Source organism: Euprymna scolopes, chromosome 37 (assembly GCF_053919585.1).
Source record: "Euprymna scolopes isolate OS-2025 chromosome 37, ASM5391958v1, whole genome shotgun sequence".
Taxonomy (NCBI): Eukaryota; Metazoa; Mollusca; class Cephalopoda; order Sepiida; family Sepiolidae; genus Euprymna; species Euprymna scolopes.
The window spans coordinates 14016259-14034723 of NC_136518.1; the positions used below are offsets into that span (position 1 = coordinate 14016259).

The following is an 18465-nucleotide window of genomic DNA, read 5'->3' on the forward strand; positions in this document are numbered from 1 at the left end:
AATGGAAGATCTTTGTGTACTTTTCATGACTAATGTCCAGTTCTATAACACATATCAAACTACTTCAGCTTCAAATGGTTTCTTCAGTCAAAAATATGACCGATATATGTGATAACTAGCATGGATACCCAGCGTTGCCAGGGTCGACATGAAATTCGGTTTGGTCACACCTCCTATACTAAGAATATTGAGCAGTTTTTCATTATAATATGTCAACTCCATCGTTACCCCAACAAAAATTTCAAAAATAAAAGAACGAATGAAAACACGAAAATGTACCCCCCCCCCCCGGAAAAAAGAAGTATGTGACTATTCTCTGGATATTGAGCACCTTTTTATGATTATATTCCAGTTTAAGCGAATTTCTTTTATGCTACTTCAGTCTAGAAAGATTTGTAATTATGGTCTGTTGCAACGCAAACAAACTGTAAATAATTCAGTTTTAAAAATACCAAAGTAGAATTTGTGTTAACCGAATGTTTATGTTATAAAAATGATGAGTTATGACTTATTGCATTATTAAAAGAAAAAAACTGGTAAAAAAACGTAAATGAAAGTTTTTTTTGTTTTTGTTTTAAATAAAGAATCGTAGTTGAATTGAATTGTTTGTTTATTTTAAAATAAAAATTCACTGGACTACAACGTTAATTGCGAAATCACAGAAATTATTTTTTTTAAACTAATTCCAAAAATAATGCTTGAAAGTTTTGTTTTAATTTCTGCCGAAAAAGAAAACAAAAAGAACAACGTTCGTGCCCAATGGAAATAACTCAAACCGATTCATAAAAAAAAATCGATGTCGGTAAAAATAAATTAAATATGTTATCAATATAAATCAAATTTAAATAATAAACTTAAATAGAACACTTAAGATAATTCTCTCGCTAGAAACAATAACAAATACACCGCTATTTAATAAAGTCGATTTTCCTTTATGTAATATGCAAATGACGTCACCTCTTTAATCTTATATTTTGCAATAATCATAGTATATATAGGGATGAATAATATGATAAAGTAATGGATTTTTGTATACATTAATCAACTTGTGAACAAACAAACAGACAGGAATACAAATCTATATATATAGACTATATTATTATTTCATACTTTGCCCAATCATAAAATACTCTTAAATATATTTTAATTTGTCCAGATTTCGTATATTATAGAGTCATGATTTAAAAAGTAAAAAAAAAAAGTATTTGGGTGCCATCAGCTAGAATTGAAACCAAAACACGAGCATTCAAAGCTGGTGACGTTACCACTGTACCAACGTGACATGCGCATGGACTGATTAAAAATGAAAAAGAAAGAAATTAATGATTTTTTTTCAATTTTGACCTATTTTTGATCCCTTAGAAACTATTTCAATTAGCCAAAAGACCCATAAAAGAATGGCCTGTAAAAAATCCAATCATTTAAGGCCCTTCGCACCACTCTGCGACTTAGTTTCGGAGGAGATAGAGTTTTGAAATATGGAGACAGACATGCATATAGCCATTTATATAGTAGACTAGCGAGGGGTATCCGGCGTTGCCCGGGTGTTTGGGGGGGGGGGGAGGGGGGGGGAGTATGAGGATCGAACCGGAACCGTTGAGGCAAAGTTGTAAATTAAAGTGTGAAAAAAAAAAAAAAAAAAAAAAAAAAAAAAAAAATGCGATGTTAACCATTGCCCCACCGCGACATGCTAACGGAAACACGTTTGAATTTATTTAATTAGTTGGATTTAGCAGGTGCTCATTTTAATGAGGGTCAAGTTTGACTGCGGGATAGTATTCATTTACTGCTGAACGCTTTTTTTTTTTTTTTCCACCCCCAAGATGTTATAGGAAAAAGACTAACCCACATGCGGCGAGCAACAAATATTGAATATTTATCTTCCCGAAATCGAGCAAATTAAATAGACAGGCGAGCTTCGTTGTTAACTGAGATATTACGATTTATATGTGATATAAAAAGTTTTAAAAAGTTGTGAACCGACCGACCACTTCTCTGAAAGAAGCCTTTTGTAGACACACAGAAAAAGCAAACACACATACATACATTTTTGCTTTTATATTTATAGATTAGACTGACCCATTCCACTTGGATTGAATATGAAACTACAAATAATTCAGCTCAATACTATAAAATATATTTATGCATTAGTGATGAGACAATTTCTCCTGATTCCAATGCAATTACCGATTCTATTCTAAATTATTAATTCTCATTCTTTTTTTATTAAATTCTACATATTTAGTTAATATGTGCACATATTTTCACAAACGTAAAAATACACTTATGATCTGTGTTGGTCTATAGATTTTATTTTTAGTAGATGTTAAAAATAAATCAACAAATATTTATCTGTGTTGGAAATGATCTGTAGATTTTTAGCTTGCAATCAATAAATATTTATCATTAGTATCAGCTGTAGAAAAGTTTTGAACAAAAAAAAAGAAGCAATTCAAAGAATCTTTTTTGGCATCGAAAAAAAAATACACCCATTTTTCTGATTTCGACTGATTGACCCAAGACTTATGTATAAATTTTTGTTTCACTATTTACTTCAGAATAACTAATAATAATAATAATACTAAAAAAATACTTATAGCAAGTCAGCTATAAACAGAAACCTCATACTTTATATTACTACTACATATCAATATAATGAAAAAGCAACTTCTTGAAATCACAACAAATCTGATTCAAGATGTAAGGACACACAAAGGACTCAATATCCTTTCAAGCAGTGTATATTATGACAATTAAAATAGAAAATTATGTGCATACTGATGTTCGTCTATAAAATAAAGTCTTTTTAATTATCTGTTATTGTTATACGTGAAGATGATGGTGGCTAAGTGGTTAGCAACATCGACTGAAAACCTGGGTTACGGTTCAAATTCAGTTTTTTCCACTTAAGATGTTGGCAAACTTCTCATTGTCCTGGCTGTAAATAGCCAATATCTTTTTCAAAACAATTGATTAGAAAGACATCATAGAAACCAATGCCAGCAATAAAATCAGCTGATTTTTATGACATAAATGGCTTAAATATTAAAAATATTTATGACAAAATTTAATTTTTACATAGCTATAGATATGTAACAATTAGATAATTTATAGATCATATAAAATATTGGAATCGTCCCATCACTTATATATAATTGTTTTTAAGTCTTTAAAACAGCTTCATAATAAACAGCTGATGATTTCAGTTTTTGATTCAACAAGGTTTCTTTTTCTTTTTCGTTGAATTTTCCTTTGGTAATTGTGAATTTTCTAGCAATAATTTAGCTTATGCAAATGCTAAGTCAATGATATGTTGAACTTAGTATTCCTAAGAATTAAAATGCATTTATTTTATAATTTTTAAAAATACAATGCACAAAGTTTCCTTAAAACCATGTGTGTGTTTGTGTGTATAAAAAATGTATATAATTTAAAATACTCAAATCTTTCTTAGACTCTGGTATGTATATATAATAAAAATGTATGTGTGTGTATAATTCCAAAATATGTGCATGTACATATAAAATATGTGCACGCACGCGCACACACACACACACACACATTTCAAATAAAAAAAAATCTTAGCTTTTTTTTTAAAATTTATATTTTTGTGTAAAAACTGATTGAAATGAAAACAAAATCGGAAACTCATCGAAGTACACTGCAAGACGAAAACAGAAAACGATAGTGTCTATTACTACATCCACACCCATCGGGTATTCCTGATAAACAAGAAACAAAGAGAAAGGTAAAAGGTGACTTACACAGTAGGAAGAAGGGGTTAGTGAGGACGACACAGGCAACGACAACATGTTCCAAATAATAAAAAAAAAAATTAAAAAAAAAAAAAAAAATTAATGGCCGCAACAGATGACCAAATCCGGCATGGCGAGAGGAGGGGGGTACAATTTTTTTTTCCTCCCTCTTCTTTCTTGCGGATGGAAAAGGAATAGTGGTGAGTAAAGAACCACGCTTCAACAAGGACTGCCTGACAATAGGAAATATGCTGCTAGCATTAAATAACGAGGATAGTAGAACGTGGTTTTTGCAAATCAATATTCTTCAGTCATCACTAATACAACTACTACGACGCCACTAACTGTAGAGATGACCTTTAGACAAATCTCTTTCACTCTCTTTATCTACAAATCCACAATAAGGGATATTATTTTGACTTCCCGAATTTTAATTTTGCCTCCCATTTGTCTAGAAAATAAAGAATTCAACAAAAGTGGGTCTTAAAAACTTGTTCAAATATCTTAGGCTGTATCTATCTGGCTTTGCCAGGACTATTTAATTTTTAACCACTTCTATGCAAGTTTTTTTTTTTGTTGTTCTTGTCCAGAATAAAAGATCTGTATGATGTATGTAACTGTGACAAAATGAAAATATCATATTCCAAAAATCACAAACTGAAGTAGTTTTATTTTTAAATAAGAAAATAAAATTTTATGAGTAACCAAAGTGCAGCCATCTTGCCAATCATTCTTAAAATAATCTTTAAAAAAATAAAAAATTATGAGATTTTGTAATGCTTACGATTTCCCATTAATTGGTTAAAATCGTTTAAAAGTGATTTTCTTTATAAAAATAAAAGTTAAAATTGGTTAATTTACACAATATTTTGGAATATGATTATTTTTTTTGTCACGTATCTACATTATACAGATTATTTCTAATTTTTAATATGGGAAAATTCTAGACAAGAACCTTTTTTTATTATTTTTTAAATTTTTTTAAAAGAAAAGGATTTTGAAAATAAATTTTATTGTTGTGGTATTATTAATTGAAGACAATTTTAAAACTATCACCGTTTTTAAGATAACTTTTTAATTTCTAAAATCAATGAATGTAAAAAAACAACAAAAAAAAAAAAACAGCATATTTATTCATAGTGTTTGGCTACTTGTATAGGAAAATTGTTGCTTGTAACTTTGCAGAACATGATTGAGTTTTGCAAAGGGAAAAGAAAAAAACAATGTTTGGTGCATTTTAAGTCAGTAGCTTCAGACAGCCTGATCCGGTAGCACCAGATCAAAGAATTATGAAGAATTTTTTTTTTAAGCTACTAAGAAAAAGAAAAGATTAAAATTGTTGATTTATTTATAGAGAAAACGAAATGCATTCTGGTGGAATACGAACCGTTTTTGTAAAATAAGATGTTAAACAAATCATTTTAGTATTTGACACTATTGCATTTTTTATTTTAATAAATATTTGATTAATAGTAAAAAAAAAAAAAAAAAAAAATGCATACGACATGGAGAGGTAAGGAACACACACGTAAGCGCATGAGAAATATATCAATATTGATCGATACCTCCAATCAGTCTCAAGAGACAATGGATACCCTCTGTAAGGATAGCTGTGTAAGTAATTGTGAGGTAAGGGTTGTGCAATATCAACCACACCTATCTTGAATCAGCACTGTTGGAGTCCAGTGGCAAGGAGAAGTGCTAGACGACTGGAATTCTCGAATGTTCACCCAGGCTTAACATTGCTTAACTTTGGTGATCAAACAGGAACCAGTATGGCAATGTGATTATGCCGTATATTAATATAGAGATCAATTAATTGCTCGAGACAGCTACGACAAAAATATAAGCATCGTGTAATAAACATGAATTTTCAAAATCCGAATCAACACCGTTGACTTGTGTAAACATGCACTAGGCACTTACAGGTTTAGTGATTTGCAATTCGTGCGAATGACAGGCTTGCTGCGAGGGAGAAGAGAAACGGCACAAAAAATTAGAAATATGTCTGGTCTATAGTTTAGACCACCCAGAATTTGATGGTTCTACAAAGAGGTTTCTCGTGTTGTGGTTATGAACCACAAAAATTCTTCAAAATTTTATAGCCATATATATATATATATATATATATATATATATATGCGAAAATTGTGTGTGTGTGTGTGTGTGTGTGTGTGTGTGTGTGTGTGTATTTTTTCTGTATGTCTGGCAAAGGCTTTTTTCGCAGGGCTTCTCCGGGGAAAGGGGGGGGGGTAACTAGTCCTTAGAACTTCTTATATACTGCCTAAATCATAATATCTTAGATTTGCGAACACGTGTCGTGTCTAGATTTATTTAGATCGACTTTTACAAAATTCTTGCTATTTTAGCCCCTCTCGTGTTGGTTCGGCTTTTTAGTATAAATAAAGTGAAACGAAGTTGAAACTGTCGGTTCCCGGCTTTCGTTACGGGAACGTCCAGAAAGCAATCAGTTTTTGATCAATGTGGGGGGAAACCTCTTATATCAGACAATTGCTATTCAATTGGACACTCCCCTTTAAATGGGGGAGTTGGTTCCCCGTCCCCCAAACATCTTGGGGAAACAAAACCAGAAAAACTACCTCGCAGCCAAAGTTGGGTAAACAAACCCGAAAAAGCTGTCTCACAGTAAAAATTCACCGCGGATTTCTAACCCCCCTCCCCAACACACACACACACCTCCAAACACCCGAGCAATGCCAGGCACCCCTGCTAGTATATTATATAAATCTCACCCGTCTGTTTGAAGGTATGTATGTATGTCTCCCTAAAACTTTCAACAGACGTGATGGATCCTACAGAGATCGGTATAGTTTTGAAGCTCAGCACGACAAATATCAAAACACTGAGATATCGGCTAAGACATCACTTTTTTTTTTCTTTTTTTTTTTAAACTTTAAACTTTTTTTTCTTTCGTATTATAGGTTTGAGCCTGCCTGTCTACCTACTACCACTTTTTTTTTTTTCAAACACTTCCGCTACTGTTGTTTTGAAACCCCCCCCCCTCGGGGGTCCTTACTACACCAGCTAAACACCCGGGAAATGCCAGGCGCACTTGCTAGTTCAAGTATAAAACTTTTAAGCAGTAGTTTTTAGTTTTATATTCATCTATAAGACTCGTCATTATTTTCAGGTGAATGATTGATGGTCTACAACAACGGACTCAAACATATCTATAAAACAAGAATCCGAAGAAGTCTTACAATAAAGACAAAATGTTGAAAGACATGTGACATGGTTTGTTCTTTTTTTTATCTCTCTATTTCGTCGGAATACGGAGAAAAAAAAAAGGCCAAAGACCCTAGTGTTTTGATGTGATGTTTTGAATGTAATAAACTAGTTATGACCAAAGTTTCATTTCATTTGGACAAAACACTAAGAAACGGGGCCTAATTATAGTTGGGGCCCGTTTTTTTTTTGGGGGGGGGGGGGGTCACCCGGTACTATATTTCCATTATTCTCATCATCATTTTATATATATATATATATATATATATATATATATGGGGGGGATGCAAAACTTGATATACAGAATCATATCAGTAAAATCCATTTGTTTATATAATAAATGCAATGTGTAATGTATTTGTTTTCTTTTTTTTATCACTATATACCTACTTTTGCACCCATATATATATATATATATATATATATATATATATTAAAAAGGAAACTCGATGGTGCCCAGGATTGAATTATGTTTCACACGACAAAAGGAGGGTGGACATGTAAATTCACCCTTGTCTGTTCATCTGTCCGCACTTTTTTCAATAATTATGCCATGGAATTTTTTGAAATTTTGCACAAACATGGAGTAAAAAAAGTAACAACAGATTTGCTCCCCTAGAGGTGTCTTTCGGGCTAAAATTGACACTTTTGTGCTTATTAAAGAAAATTGATGCCTTGGAATTTTATAAAACTTTTTGAAAAGTTGTAACTAACTGATTTCTATATAATTTTGTTTGTCTTCTACTTCACGATAACTCTTGGGTGTGCCCCAGGGGCTCTTTTAGGGTTAATAAAAACACTCCATTTTTGGGACTATTTTCCCATATTTGTCCAAAATTTTGTGTGTATGTCTATTTAGCAGTTTTGTATGGTGCTGAACTCAATGTTAAGGCCTTGGGGACTTTTGGGGCTAAATGGGGGTGGGGGGCAAATGATGAACTTAATCATTGCTTATAAGTTTACATATGTTAAGGCCTAAAACTGCACCATTTGTTCATTTTCACCAGGAATTGACATCCCCTGGGGACTTTTTGGGGCGAAATGAGGTAGGGGAATGCTGAACTTAGTCATTTTTTTAATGCCTTGTTCACTGTGTATTCACTTGGTTTTATTGTCATCAAAATCTGTGAAAGTGCCCATTTTTCGATCAAATCGATTAATTGCCTGCTCTAATTGAGGACCCATTGTGGTGCAGCAGGAGAAAGCTTTGCATGTGTCCCCGCACTGACTTAGTTCACAATACATTGCCATCTACATTGTACTGTTGAGAACATACTATTGATTTTATAAAATTATTTTTATATACAATGGTTTGAATTAAAGTTTAAAATGAAAAAGTCAAGTATCATGTCTCAATTGTGATCCAAACAGAATCATTCATTTCGAACGCACCCCTGTCATATTAAAGAACCTACTGTTGATTTTACATGTCGAGCCTTTTGACTTGTGTGGTAATAAAACTTCTCAAATGTACTTAACCCATTACTGTGTAATGTGTTAACTTTGGTCAAAATCGCCTGTTACTTCTTTCATCGGATAATTTCGATTATTGATACTTATTGAAGACATTTCAATACAAAACCTAAGAACACTGCCAATTACATGAAGTGTGTGAAATTTCATGAAAATTTTATGTGCCATTTTGAATTCTATAGGAAACAAACTCGCACAAAAAAAAAAGTATAGCACCAGTAAAACTTAGGACTTACACTAAACAGAAAGTAGAAGTCAAAAAATAAACTTTTTTTTTTTTTTTAAATGGAAGTCACTCCAGACAATGCATGAAACCACTTGATGTAAGGAGTTAAAAAATAAAAATACTACTTCAAGGTCAAAAGCTAAAAAATATTATATAAATAGATTCTGACCCAGAAAACAGTAATTCTTCCCCTTTTGTCAGAAAAATCGCTCATGGAATGTGAGGACTAAAGTACAAAGGTAAGCAAGAGCTATGTGATAAAGTAAAAGCATGGTCCACTTTAAAAAATAATCAAATATTCAGACTTTTCTGGTTCCCAACATTAATTCTGATTGGTTAGTTGCATATTCTAACTGCCCAAGGCACTTTTGTAAAATCATAAGTAAACTGGAGTAAGATACAATCGTTCAGAAATCTTGTTGGCCAGAGAAAGATAGCTACAACTAGCAAAAAACATGCTGTATCATGTATATCTAGCATGCAGTAAACCCACAAACCTAAAAGGATTGAGACTTTTTTTTTTTTTTTTTTTTTTTTTTTTTACAAAATTATGCGCTACCATATGACTAAATCATGCGGCTAAAAATATTTGTACAATTTTGAAGTAATTGACACAATTCCTTTTAAGAGAGGAGGGTAACATGCTACATTCGGGATGCACAAACAAACAATGGTTTACCTGAATATGCACCTGAACTGTTCTAGATGGCTAAAATATCAAGAAAATTAAATATATAAGTAAAACAAAAAAAAATTTCCCTTTCAAAAGATTTTAATTTTTTTTTAATTAAAAAAAAAAAAAAAAAAAATTAAACATTTAAAAATAAAACATAAAAACAAATTGAGAAAAATAAATTAAAACAAAAACAAATAAAAAACAAATTTAAAAAACAAATTGAGAAAAAAAAAACAATTTGGAAAAAAAAAATTTGAAAAAAAAAAAAAAAAAAAAAACAATTTGAAAAAAAAAAAAACCAATTTGAAAAAAAAAAAACAATTTGAAAAAAAAAACAATCTGAAAAAAAAAAAAAACAATTTGAAAAAAAGTAAATTAAAAAATTTTTTAATTAAAAAACAATTAAATTTAAAACAAAAACAAAGTAAAAAAGTAAATTAAAAAAAGAAAAAAAATTAAAATATATATTTTTTTAATTTCATTTAAAAACCAACATACCTATTAAAAAAAACAAAAAAAAAAACAAAACAAACCCAAAATAATTATAGTAATAATGGTGTGAAACTTAAAAACATGTCCGTGATGGCAGGGCAGTGGTCAATTATTGTGTTTCTTTTCCAGCCTGTTCTTAGTCACTCAAACGATCGCCATCACCCAAGTGAATTGATCCCTCCTTCCTTGCCTCTTTTTTTAAAATTGCATAATATGAATAAGTAAATGCAGCAGTGTTTCGGGTTTACAATAAGGAAATCTTTAAAGATTTGGTATCATATTTTTTTTTTTTTTTAATAGAAATCATTCCAGACAAGGCATAAAGCTATTTTATCTAGGGAGGTTAAAAATACCACTTCACGGTCAAAAACTAGCCAATGATAAGTATATATGGATAAATTCCAATCCAGAAGTAGCAATTATTACCCATTTGTCAGAAAAATCGCTCACAGAATGAAGCCTAAAAGGACAAAATAAATGAGAGTTAGGATCGTCGAAAGTAAACCCAATGTACACTTTCTACTTTCTCATTTTAAAGAGAGATCTTTAAGCGAAGCGATGGAAAATTGACAAAACTATTGCTTTCATTGCTTGTAGATATATTATCAATCCTAAGATGGGTTTGCCTCTAATTCAAATATATGAGGTGCCTTTAATAAGTTTCCAGACATTTTTGTCCAGGCATTTAAAATTGTCATAGACTCTTGAAAATTTAGTATGTCATTGTTATTATGAAATGACTGACGAATTTTTATGATTTCAGGTTCAAATAAACAGCTACATAAGGAACAGGAATACACCCTACTAAAGCCTGATTGTCACAAATGGTGAATTTCAAAAATGCAATCTGGATGTGAGGACATTTTAGAAGAATGATATGCAATAAAATTCTGTTTTAAACTTGGGAAAAATGCCACAGAAGCATATAGAATGTTCCAGACTGCTTTTGGATCATCTAAAATGAATCAAGCATCAATTTTTGAGTGACATAAAAAATTCAAGGAAGGTAGAGAGTCTGTGAGGGATGATAAGAAGTGTGGGAGAAGTAAGGAAGTCAGAACATCAGAGTCAATGAGCCAAATAAAGAATTTCATGGATAAGTACCATAATGTGCTCTACAGAGACAATAAGTTTGATGTCAGTGTGGCAACTGCACACACAATTATTCATGAGGAATTGGAGATGCAGAAGATTTGTAAAAAGTTTGTCCCAAGGGTGCTCAGAGAAAATCAGAAGGATGTCGTCATGACCAAGATGGACATCCAGACAGTTCCTCACTCTCCCTTTAGTCCAGATTTGCTCCCTGTGACTTTTGGTTATTTTTATTTATTTTTTTTTTTCAAAGAAAAACCTTAGAGGCTGTCATTATGAGACAATTGCGGAGTTGTTGGAACGGTACAAGTGCATTGCAGCCGGAAGAGATTACTTCAAAGGAAACTAGTTTCCTGTTCATACTAAAGTACCCATATGAAAAAATGTCTAGAAACTTATTTAAAGCACTTTGTATACATATTTCTGAGATGACCGAAAGAAAATCTAAGCAAACATACATGGGCATCTACATTGAGTTGACAATCGGCTCTCAGAGTTGCGTCAGGATTACTTTTCAAACAATAAGTAATAAGATGATATTCAACGCAAAACACCAGAGGGCATCGTTAGAACTTGTCTCATCTTTTGAGGATTACAATGAAAGCTTCTTTTAAGATGGAGGAGAACGGGGAAGGGGGGGGATAAACATGTTTAAAAAAAAAAAGAAAAAAAGAAAAAAATGTTTTATATAATAATAGCAGGGATACTCAACATTGTCCGGGAGTAGTAATGTCCATAAACCACCAAGATTAGAGAGAAAAATAAAACTAAACTTTTTTTTTTTTTTAATAGAAATGAGTCACCACCTATCAAAGTCCACAGGCCACTTGAAGATAAGGGGAATTGAGCTTGATAAGTAGAAAGTGAGATGCCAAGGGGATGAGTAATGATAGTCAGAAAGTGACTATTTAAGAGGACTGCTTAACAAGAATTTGTTCACATTAGACTTGAAAACGGCAATGTTATCGTGAGTCAGAAAACTGCCCCATGGTACTGTATTTCACAGATGGGCAATTCTAAGAAAGAAACTTTGCCTATGGAAATTCTGCTGAGTTCTAAGCATAGAGAGAGAAAGAGAAATTAAAGGAATTTAACGGCGGTGATTGTCTGTATAATATTATAGTTTTAAGCTCATTTTTGGACAAAACCAGAATAAAAATAATTATGCTCCAGTTGGTTTTAAAACTCACAAACTATATTTAAGCATAACACACTAACCAAATGAGGCTGCTATTGAATATATAAAAGAAATGGTAATTTTTCTTATTTCCTACTCCTCTCTCGCCAAATATCCGTAAGCCAAAACCATTTAAAAAAAAAAAAAAAAAAAAAAAAACAGGATCTTTTACTAAATTAATACACAGTGATATGGATATCAGGGCTTTTGACTGAATTTAAAAACTCCTTCGCCTTCTTTTAATTATTACTGATAAAAAAAAAAACTATTTACCAGAAATAAATATTAGACTAGATTAAAGATAAAATATTTGCTCTAAACCGTTGACAAAATAGTTTTTTTTATATATATAACTGATAGTAATAAAGGTATTTATTACCAAAGTATGCAGATGGGAAGGGAGGTCAACTTTACTTTATATAACAGAAAACAGTGAATGGACAACCGTATTATTTAAATTATTTGGACAATTGTTGTCATTGTAGATAATGTACTTGATAAAATTCAGTTCTAAGTTTATACTATTCTGGAGGCTAAAGGTTTAATCCTCAATTACATACAATTGCGAATTACTTGGATCATCCACCCAGTCATGGCTGACGGAACGAGAGCATGCCAAACCATAGATTAAATAAAGAGTTCCATTTGAAATTTCGTACAGATTCTAAAGTCCAACAGGAAGATTTCCTCAGTTCAACAATATACACGTGAAAAAGGTTGGTGGTTACATCTATCAAAACATGAAAATAACACTCAAAATGAGAACAGTAGTCCGAATATTCCAAATTAACAATCCTCATCTAAAAAATTCAAAAAACATAACATTGATGTGTGTGCCTACATCAAATGAGATCAGAACCCTGATTATATACATATGTAAAAAAAAACAAGCCAAGCATGCGAGGTCCCCCTCCACGAAAGAAAAATTTACTTTCACCATGACTAATGTTTGTGCAAAATTTCAAAAACCCAAGGTGTGGTTATTGAAAAAAATGCAAACAAATGAACAGACAAATGATTTGAGGATAATTTTACCCCTATAATGTCCCCTAAGGGGGCAACGAGAGTTATCCCAGAAAATCCATTCTAGCAAAAATTTACTTTCATTATGACTAAGGTTTGTGCAAAATTCCAAAAAAAAAATTCAAGGAGTGGTTATTGAGACAAATACAAACAAATGAACAGGCGGACATGAGTGAATTACTAGGTCCAATCCCTCTTTTGTCGAGGGATCAATAATAATGGTATTTGTACAGTTTAATCAAGACATTAAAAAATGAAGATATTGAAAAAAAAAGGTTATATTGTATGTATTTGTAATGGAACGAAGTTCTCAAAAAAAAAAAAAAAAAAAAAAAAAAAAAAAATCACTTAATTTCATGAAGTAGTGTTTATTTTACAGCAAAAAAAAACAATTTGTTATGGTACCAACCAAAAGGTTCGATTTTTAGGAAGAAAAGCTAGTAATAAAGATGGGAAGGGAGTGTAGGTGCTTTAACTGGAGTTATCTCCCTTTGGCGTGTTCAACAAATTTCGTTATGGCTGACTTCAACGCGCTCTCATAAAAACGTTTTTCTGCTGTAAAATAAAAACTACTCAATCAAATTAAATTAATTTTTTTTTTCTGAGATCTTCAGTCCAAAACAGATACGTACAATATAACCTTTTTGCGATATTTTCATTTTTTTAATGTCTTGATTAAACTGTACAAGTACCATAATAATAATAAAAAAGTAATTTTTATATTTAGCTTCACTTAACCATACAGATCTGTCTTTTCCATAATTGATAGCAGGGGTACCCAGTATTGTCCGATAAGGAAGAAGAACATTGTGTATTCATGCTCATAGCCTTGAAACATCACACAAATTTCATTTAATTTTTAATTAGCAATACACATGGACGATAAAACACTTTGGATAATCACAGATTTCAAAAAGGTTCTGCTAAAATAGTCATATTTTAAAAGCCAAAACACTTTAAGCCCTCAAAATACCCCCATTTTGTTCGAATATACTTTGAAATGAAGTAATAAATAATAAAGTACATCATATATTTTAAGAGTTTTAAGCAAGTAAAGAAAAAAAAAAATGTTATCATAAAACGTTTTCGGTAAGGTTTTGTAAATAAATAAAAATAAACTCCCTTAATCCTACCTCTAACCCTAGGTAGGAGTGGCAAGCCTCTTTTACAATCTTCTTTAGCTCTAACAATGACGCCAAGTCCAAGTGGCAAGCTCCCCACCAAACAAAATTCTCCTGTATGCTACATATAAGTGTCTAAAAAAAAAAAAAATAAATAAAAATCCTTCCTTAAAAATCCCTATTATTTAACTCCCACAAAAAAATGAATTAACTGTCCTAAAACGCTAGAATGACTCCGACAAGGTGAATTATTTAACATTAAATTTGTGAAACTAACCTCCATTCTAAATTCTAAAATTGTTTGTTTTGTTTTTGTCAAGTCTTCAGTATGTTCACACATAATTTATTTTAGCCCTAACCCAAAGTCAGAGTGGCAAGCCTCATAATTGCCTCCCATAATTGCACAAAGACCCTCTTAAAACTACACATAATTGTCTTAAACAAAATAAAAAGAAAGAAAACACAGAATTTATCTCCCATATTCTGATTCCTTGCATAAAAATACACTTATATGGCAAATCTTATCTTGTGTTTTAACAAAGATGTAACATTTTTACTGAAAAAAGTAGTGTAAAAAAAAAAGTGTGCCAAAAAGCATATGGTTTTAAAGAGGGAAAAATATCCAAATGTGCGAGGCACAAAAATAGTCATAACTTCCTTAATTTTAATCGGATTTTAAAAATTTAAAAAAGATTCTTTCTTAGCTTATTAAACTCTTTCTATGTTTGCCATTATTAAAATATTTTAGCAATTTCTTTCATATGTATTGCTAATTTAATTTATAAAATGAAATAAAACATCTTTGCTGTTTATGAAAGTCTGGCACGAATACAAACCATATGATATTATTGCAACCCCTAATGTAAACAAAGAGGCAAGATGAACAACCGACCCACTATACATCGATTAAAATATTCTGAAGGAAATTAAAAAAAATAATAAAAACATGGCCATGGTACGGATCAACTACAAAAAAGCTTACAGCAAAACGTCTATGGCCGATTTACAAGTACTTTATTGATATGTACTCTGATAAACAACACTTGTGCCCACCCGATGTACATACTCATAACCAACATCACAAGTAGCAAAATCCCACCCCTTCACTGTTTAGATCTCTAGATGCAGTAAAGCTTTCTACTCAAATAGTTTGAGATTTTCCTTGGACTGATAAGCTTTGGAATTCAGTTTTTGTTTCTTGTTTCCCTGACTGTACGAACCCCCAAAAGTTTAAACGTAATGTAAACAAACATCTTGCTGCTCAACTCTTCACAATGCTCCATTATACATAATCCCAAATAGTAACCTTTTATGTCCAAGTGATCCCTTGATTGGGGTGGGGAAAAAAATCCCAAGTCAAAATATGTGGCAAAAATGTCAACTTTGTGAGGAAAACAATGAAATAATGACAACTGGAACCGAGAGCAGAGACGTGAACAACCAAGGGGAGGGGGTGTCTGAAATTAAAAGAAATTTCTCAACTAGTGTATATGTATGCAGAGAGGGCATTAATAAAAATACATTGCTTTTTTTTTTTTTTTTTCTTTCTAAATTCGAATCAGTTTAAACAAAAAAACTCCAAATTACATTGGTGCAGAGATATGGAAAAGAGACAGGAAGTCATTCTTTCATGAAACTAAAGTTACCAGAATTTCTTTGAAATCTTAGCCTTCACAGTAAAATTAGCGTTTTCAGTTTTTGAGGACTGTCATATGAGGAAAAAGGACAGCAAGGTGAGAGAGAGAGAGACAGACAGACAGAAAAAGATAAGATAAATCTAATCAAATAGCAATAACAAAAAAGGAGGTAAGGCTCTTATCAATTTTTTTCAATTTATCATTTTTTTTTTAATTAAAAAAAAAAAAGAAAAAAAAAAAATCACATCCATGAGAGGCTCTAGAAATTTAAATCGAAATCCAGGATCAACAGAATAGAATTCTGTTAAAAAGCAAGAATTCACATTCCTGTGAGGACAACACCTAACAGATAAAAATACAAGGGGACTTCTAGGAAGATTTTCTATCTCCACTGCTTTTTACCATAGCTATGATATGCAACACATAAAACAAAACTGAATTTAAGATTGCATTTCCGACATTTTCAACCACCAAACTTAGGATTAGTGTTGGGGTTAATGAAAGGCATTTTGAAGTAATTAATCGTAATTTACAGGGATTACAACAAAAATCTTGTAAGTTTGAATTATTGTTGAGTTACCACCCTTCGAGATTTTTTCAAGGTAGCAACTCTTAGCTTACTAATAAAATTTGATTTTCTTAAAAAAAAGTACTTGATCAATTTGTTATTTTTTGGAATATGATATTTTTGTTTCTTAACGGATACAAACATCATGCAAATTTTTCTTTATTTTTTTCATGGCAAGGGAAATTCTCAACAAGAACCAAATAATTCTGTATAAAATAATAAAATTGTTTAAAATGATAAAGCATTTTACATTTAACAAAGCAAAAACAAAAACGATAGTTAAACATCTTTTTTGCTTAAAATATTTAAACAAAAAAACAAAACGGATCATTTGGGATTTAAAAGTTATATTTTTGGAGTTTGCACACAAATAGAAATAGAGGATTTGTTTACAATAGTTTTTATAATGTCGATACCCAAGTTGAATCCCACATAAGTCTAAATGATATTTTTGTAACTGGTTACATGTTTTATGAATTTGAAGAAATGAATATAACATAGAACCATAAGAAGCAGACCTAGTATAGAATTTAACACAATATGGGAACCATTAATTATATATATATATTTTTTAATTGTTTATTCGAGGATAAAAAGTTACATTTGGTCGTTACAAACAGCTATCTATTTCAGTCAATGAGACTTCATCGGACGACCCTGAGACATTTGACACCATAGAAAAAATGGCATCGAATGATTCAGAGTCGCCTGACAAAGTTTCATTGACTGAAACAGATGGCTGTTCGTTGCGACCAAATGTAACTGTTTACCCTCAAATAAATAATATTCTGCTCTTGTTATCGATCACTAACAACCTCGTTGTATTCATTAGTCCCTACTTTTGAACATCTCAAACCTGATTTTATACACACACTAATAGAAAGACCCGACGTTGTCTGCTATTGAATGAGGATCCACAAATATTTCACATTCCCATATTTTTAATGTCATCGAAATTAATGAAATTGCCCATTTTCCAATCAAATCTATGGTTCCCTTTTACCAAACTTTCATGAAAAATACTCGTCTACCTGAAACCACTACCAATAACTTCCTCCACTCTTTATCTGTGCCTAAACCTAAATGTAGATTCCATGAACAAAGCTTCTTTCTTAGAACTGCACACCTGTAGAACTCTTCCGTTTGCCTGCTTCCCAGCTGCCTACAATTTAGTCATCTTCAAGTCCAATGTAAACAAATTCTTGTTGAACCTTCCCCCCCGTAAGTAATCCAATTTACCAAATTTCCACTAACGATTACTATATTATTCCATTGGCTACTGTATACTCATTAACCTTTATCCTCGAGTGGCCTCCAGGCCTTGATAAGTGATGACTCCTATGTAAAAAAAAGATAAATAAATAAAATATATTGTAGTCTACATAAAAAACCTACTGTTGATTTTATTAAATTATTATTTTTTTTAATGTATAATTGCTTGAAGTTTAAAAAAAAAAAAGTCAAGTATCATAGTTCAATTGTGCTCTAAACAGAACATTCATTTTGAATCTACCCCATCATATCAAAGAACTTCCTGATAGTTTTATGTGCCGGACCTTTATGCTTGCGTGGTAATAAAACTTCTCAAATGCACTTGTGATGTTACGCTGTATATGGTTAATTTTGGTCACAATCGCCCGTTCCTTCTTTCATCAGATTTTTTTTTCATTAGCAATATTTATTGAAGATATTCTAATACAAAATCTATCTAAGAACACTGCCAGATACATAAAATACATTTGTGTGAAATTTCATAAAAATCGGCCTAGCTGTTTTGGAGTCCATAGGGAATGAATTCACACGCTATAATAGTAAAGATAGATATATGCAGTAATGCACATTGATAAGTGGTAAAATTGTATATCTTAAAAACAAAAAATTGGTTTAAGGCTCCAAAAATTCATACTAGAACTGTCTATGGTGAAATGGATAAAGTTCTTGGTAAAATCCAGTTGAAAGTTACACTCTTCAGGAGGTTG

General features: G+C 31.5%; 1 protein-coding gene across 10 annotated transcripts in view; it reads right to left on the reverse strand.

Annotated features, from left to right (window-relative positions):
• LOC145261095 (serine/threonine-protein kinase TAO1-like) overlaps positions 1-18465 on the reverse strand; it is a 315191-nt gene that overhangs the window by 33712 nt on the left and 263014 nt on the right. For 6 of the 10 annotated variants that reach the window (XM_080119286.1, XM_080119287.1, XM_080119283.1 and 3 more), the window contains one exon: positions 9380-9409. The exons of the other annotated variants lie outside the window; for them this stretch is intronic. In XM_080119286.1, coding sequence (XP_079975412.1) covers positions 9380-9409 — 30 coding nt within the window. The remainder of the gene's footprint in view (positions 1-9379; positions 9410-18465) is intronic. 10 annotated transcript variants of the gene reach the window in all.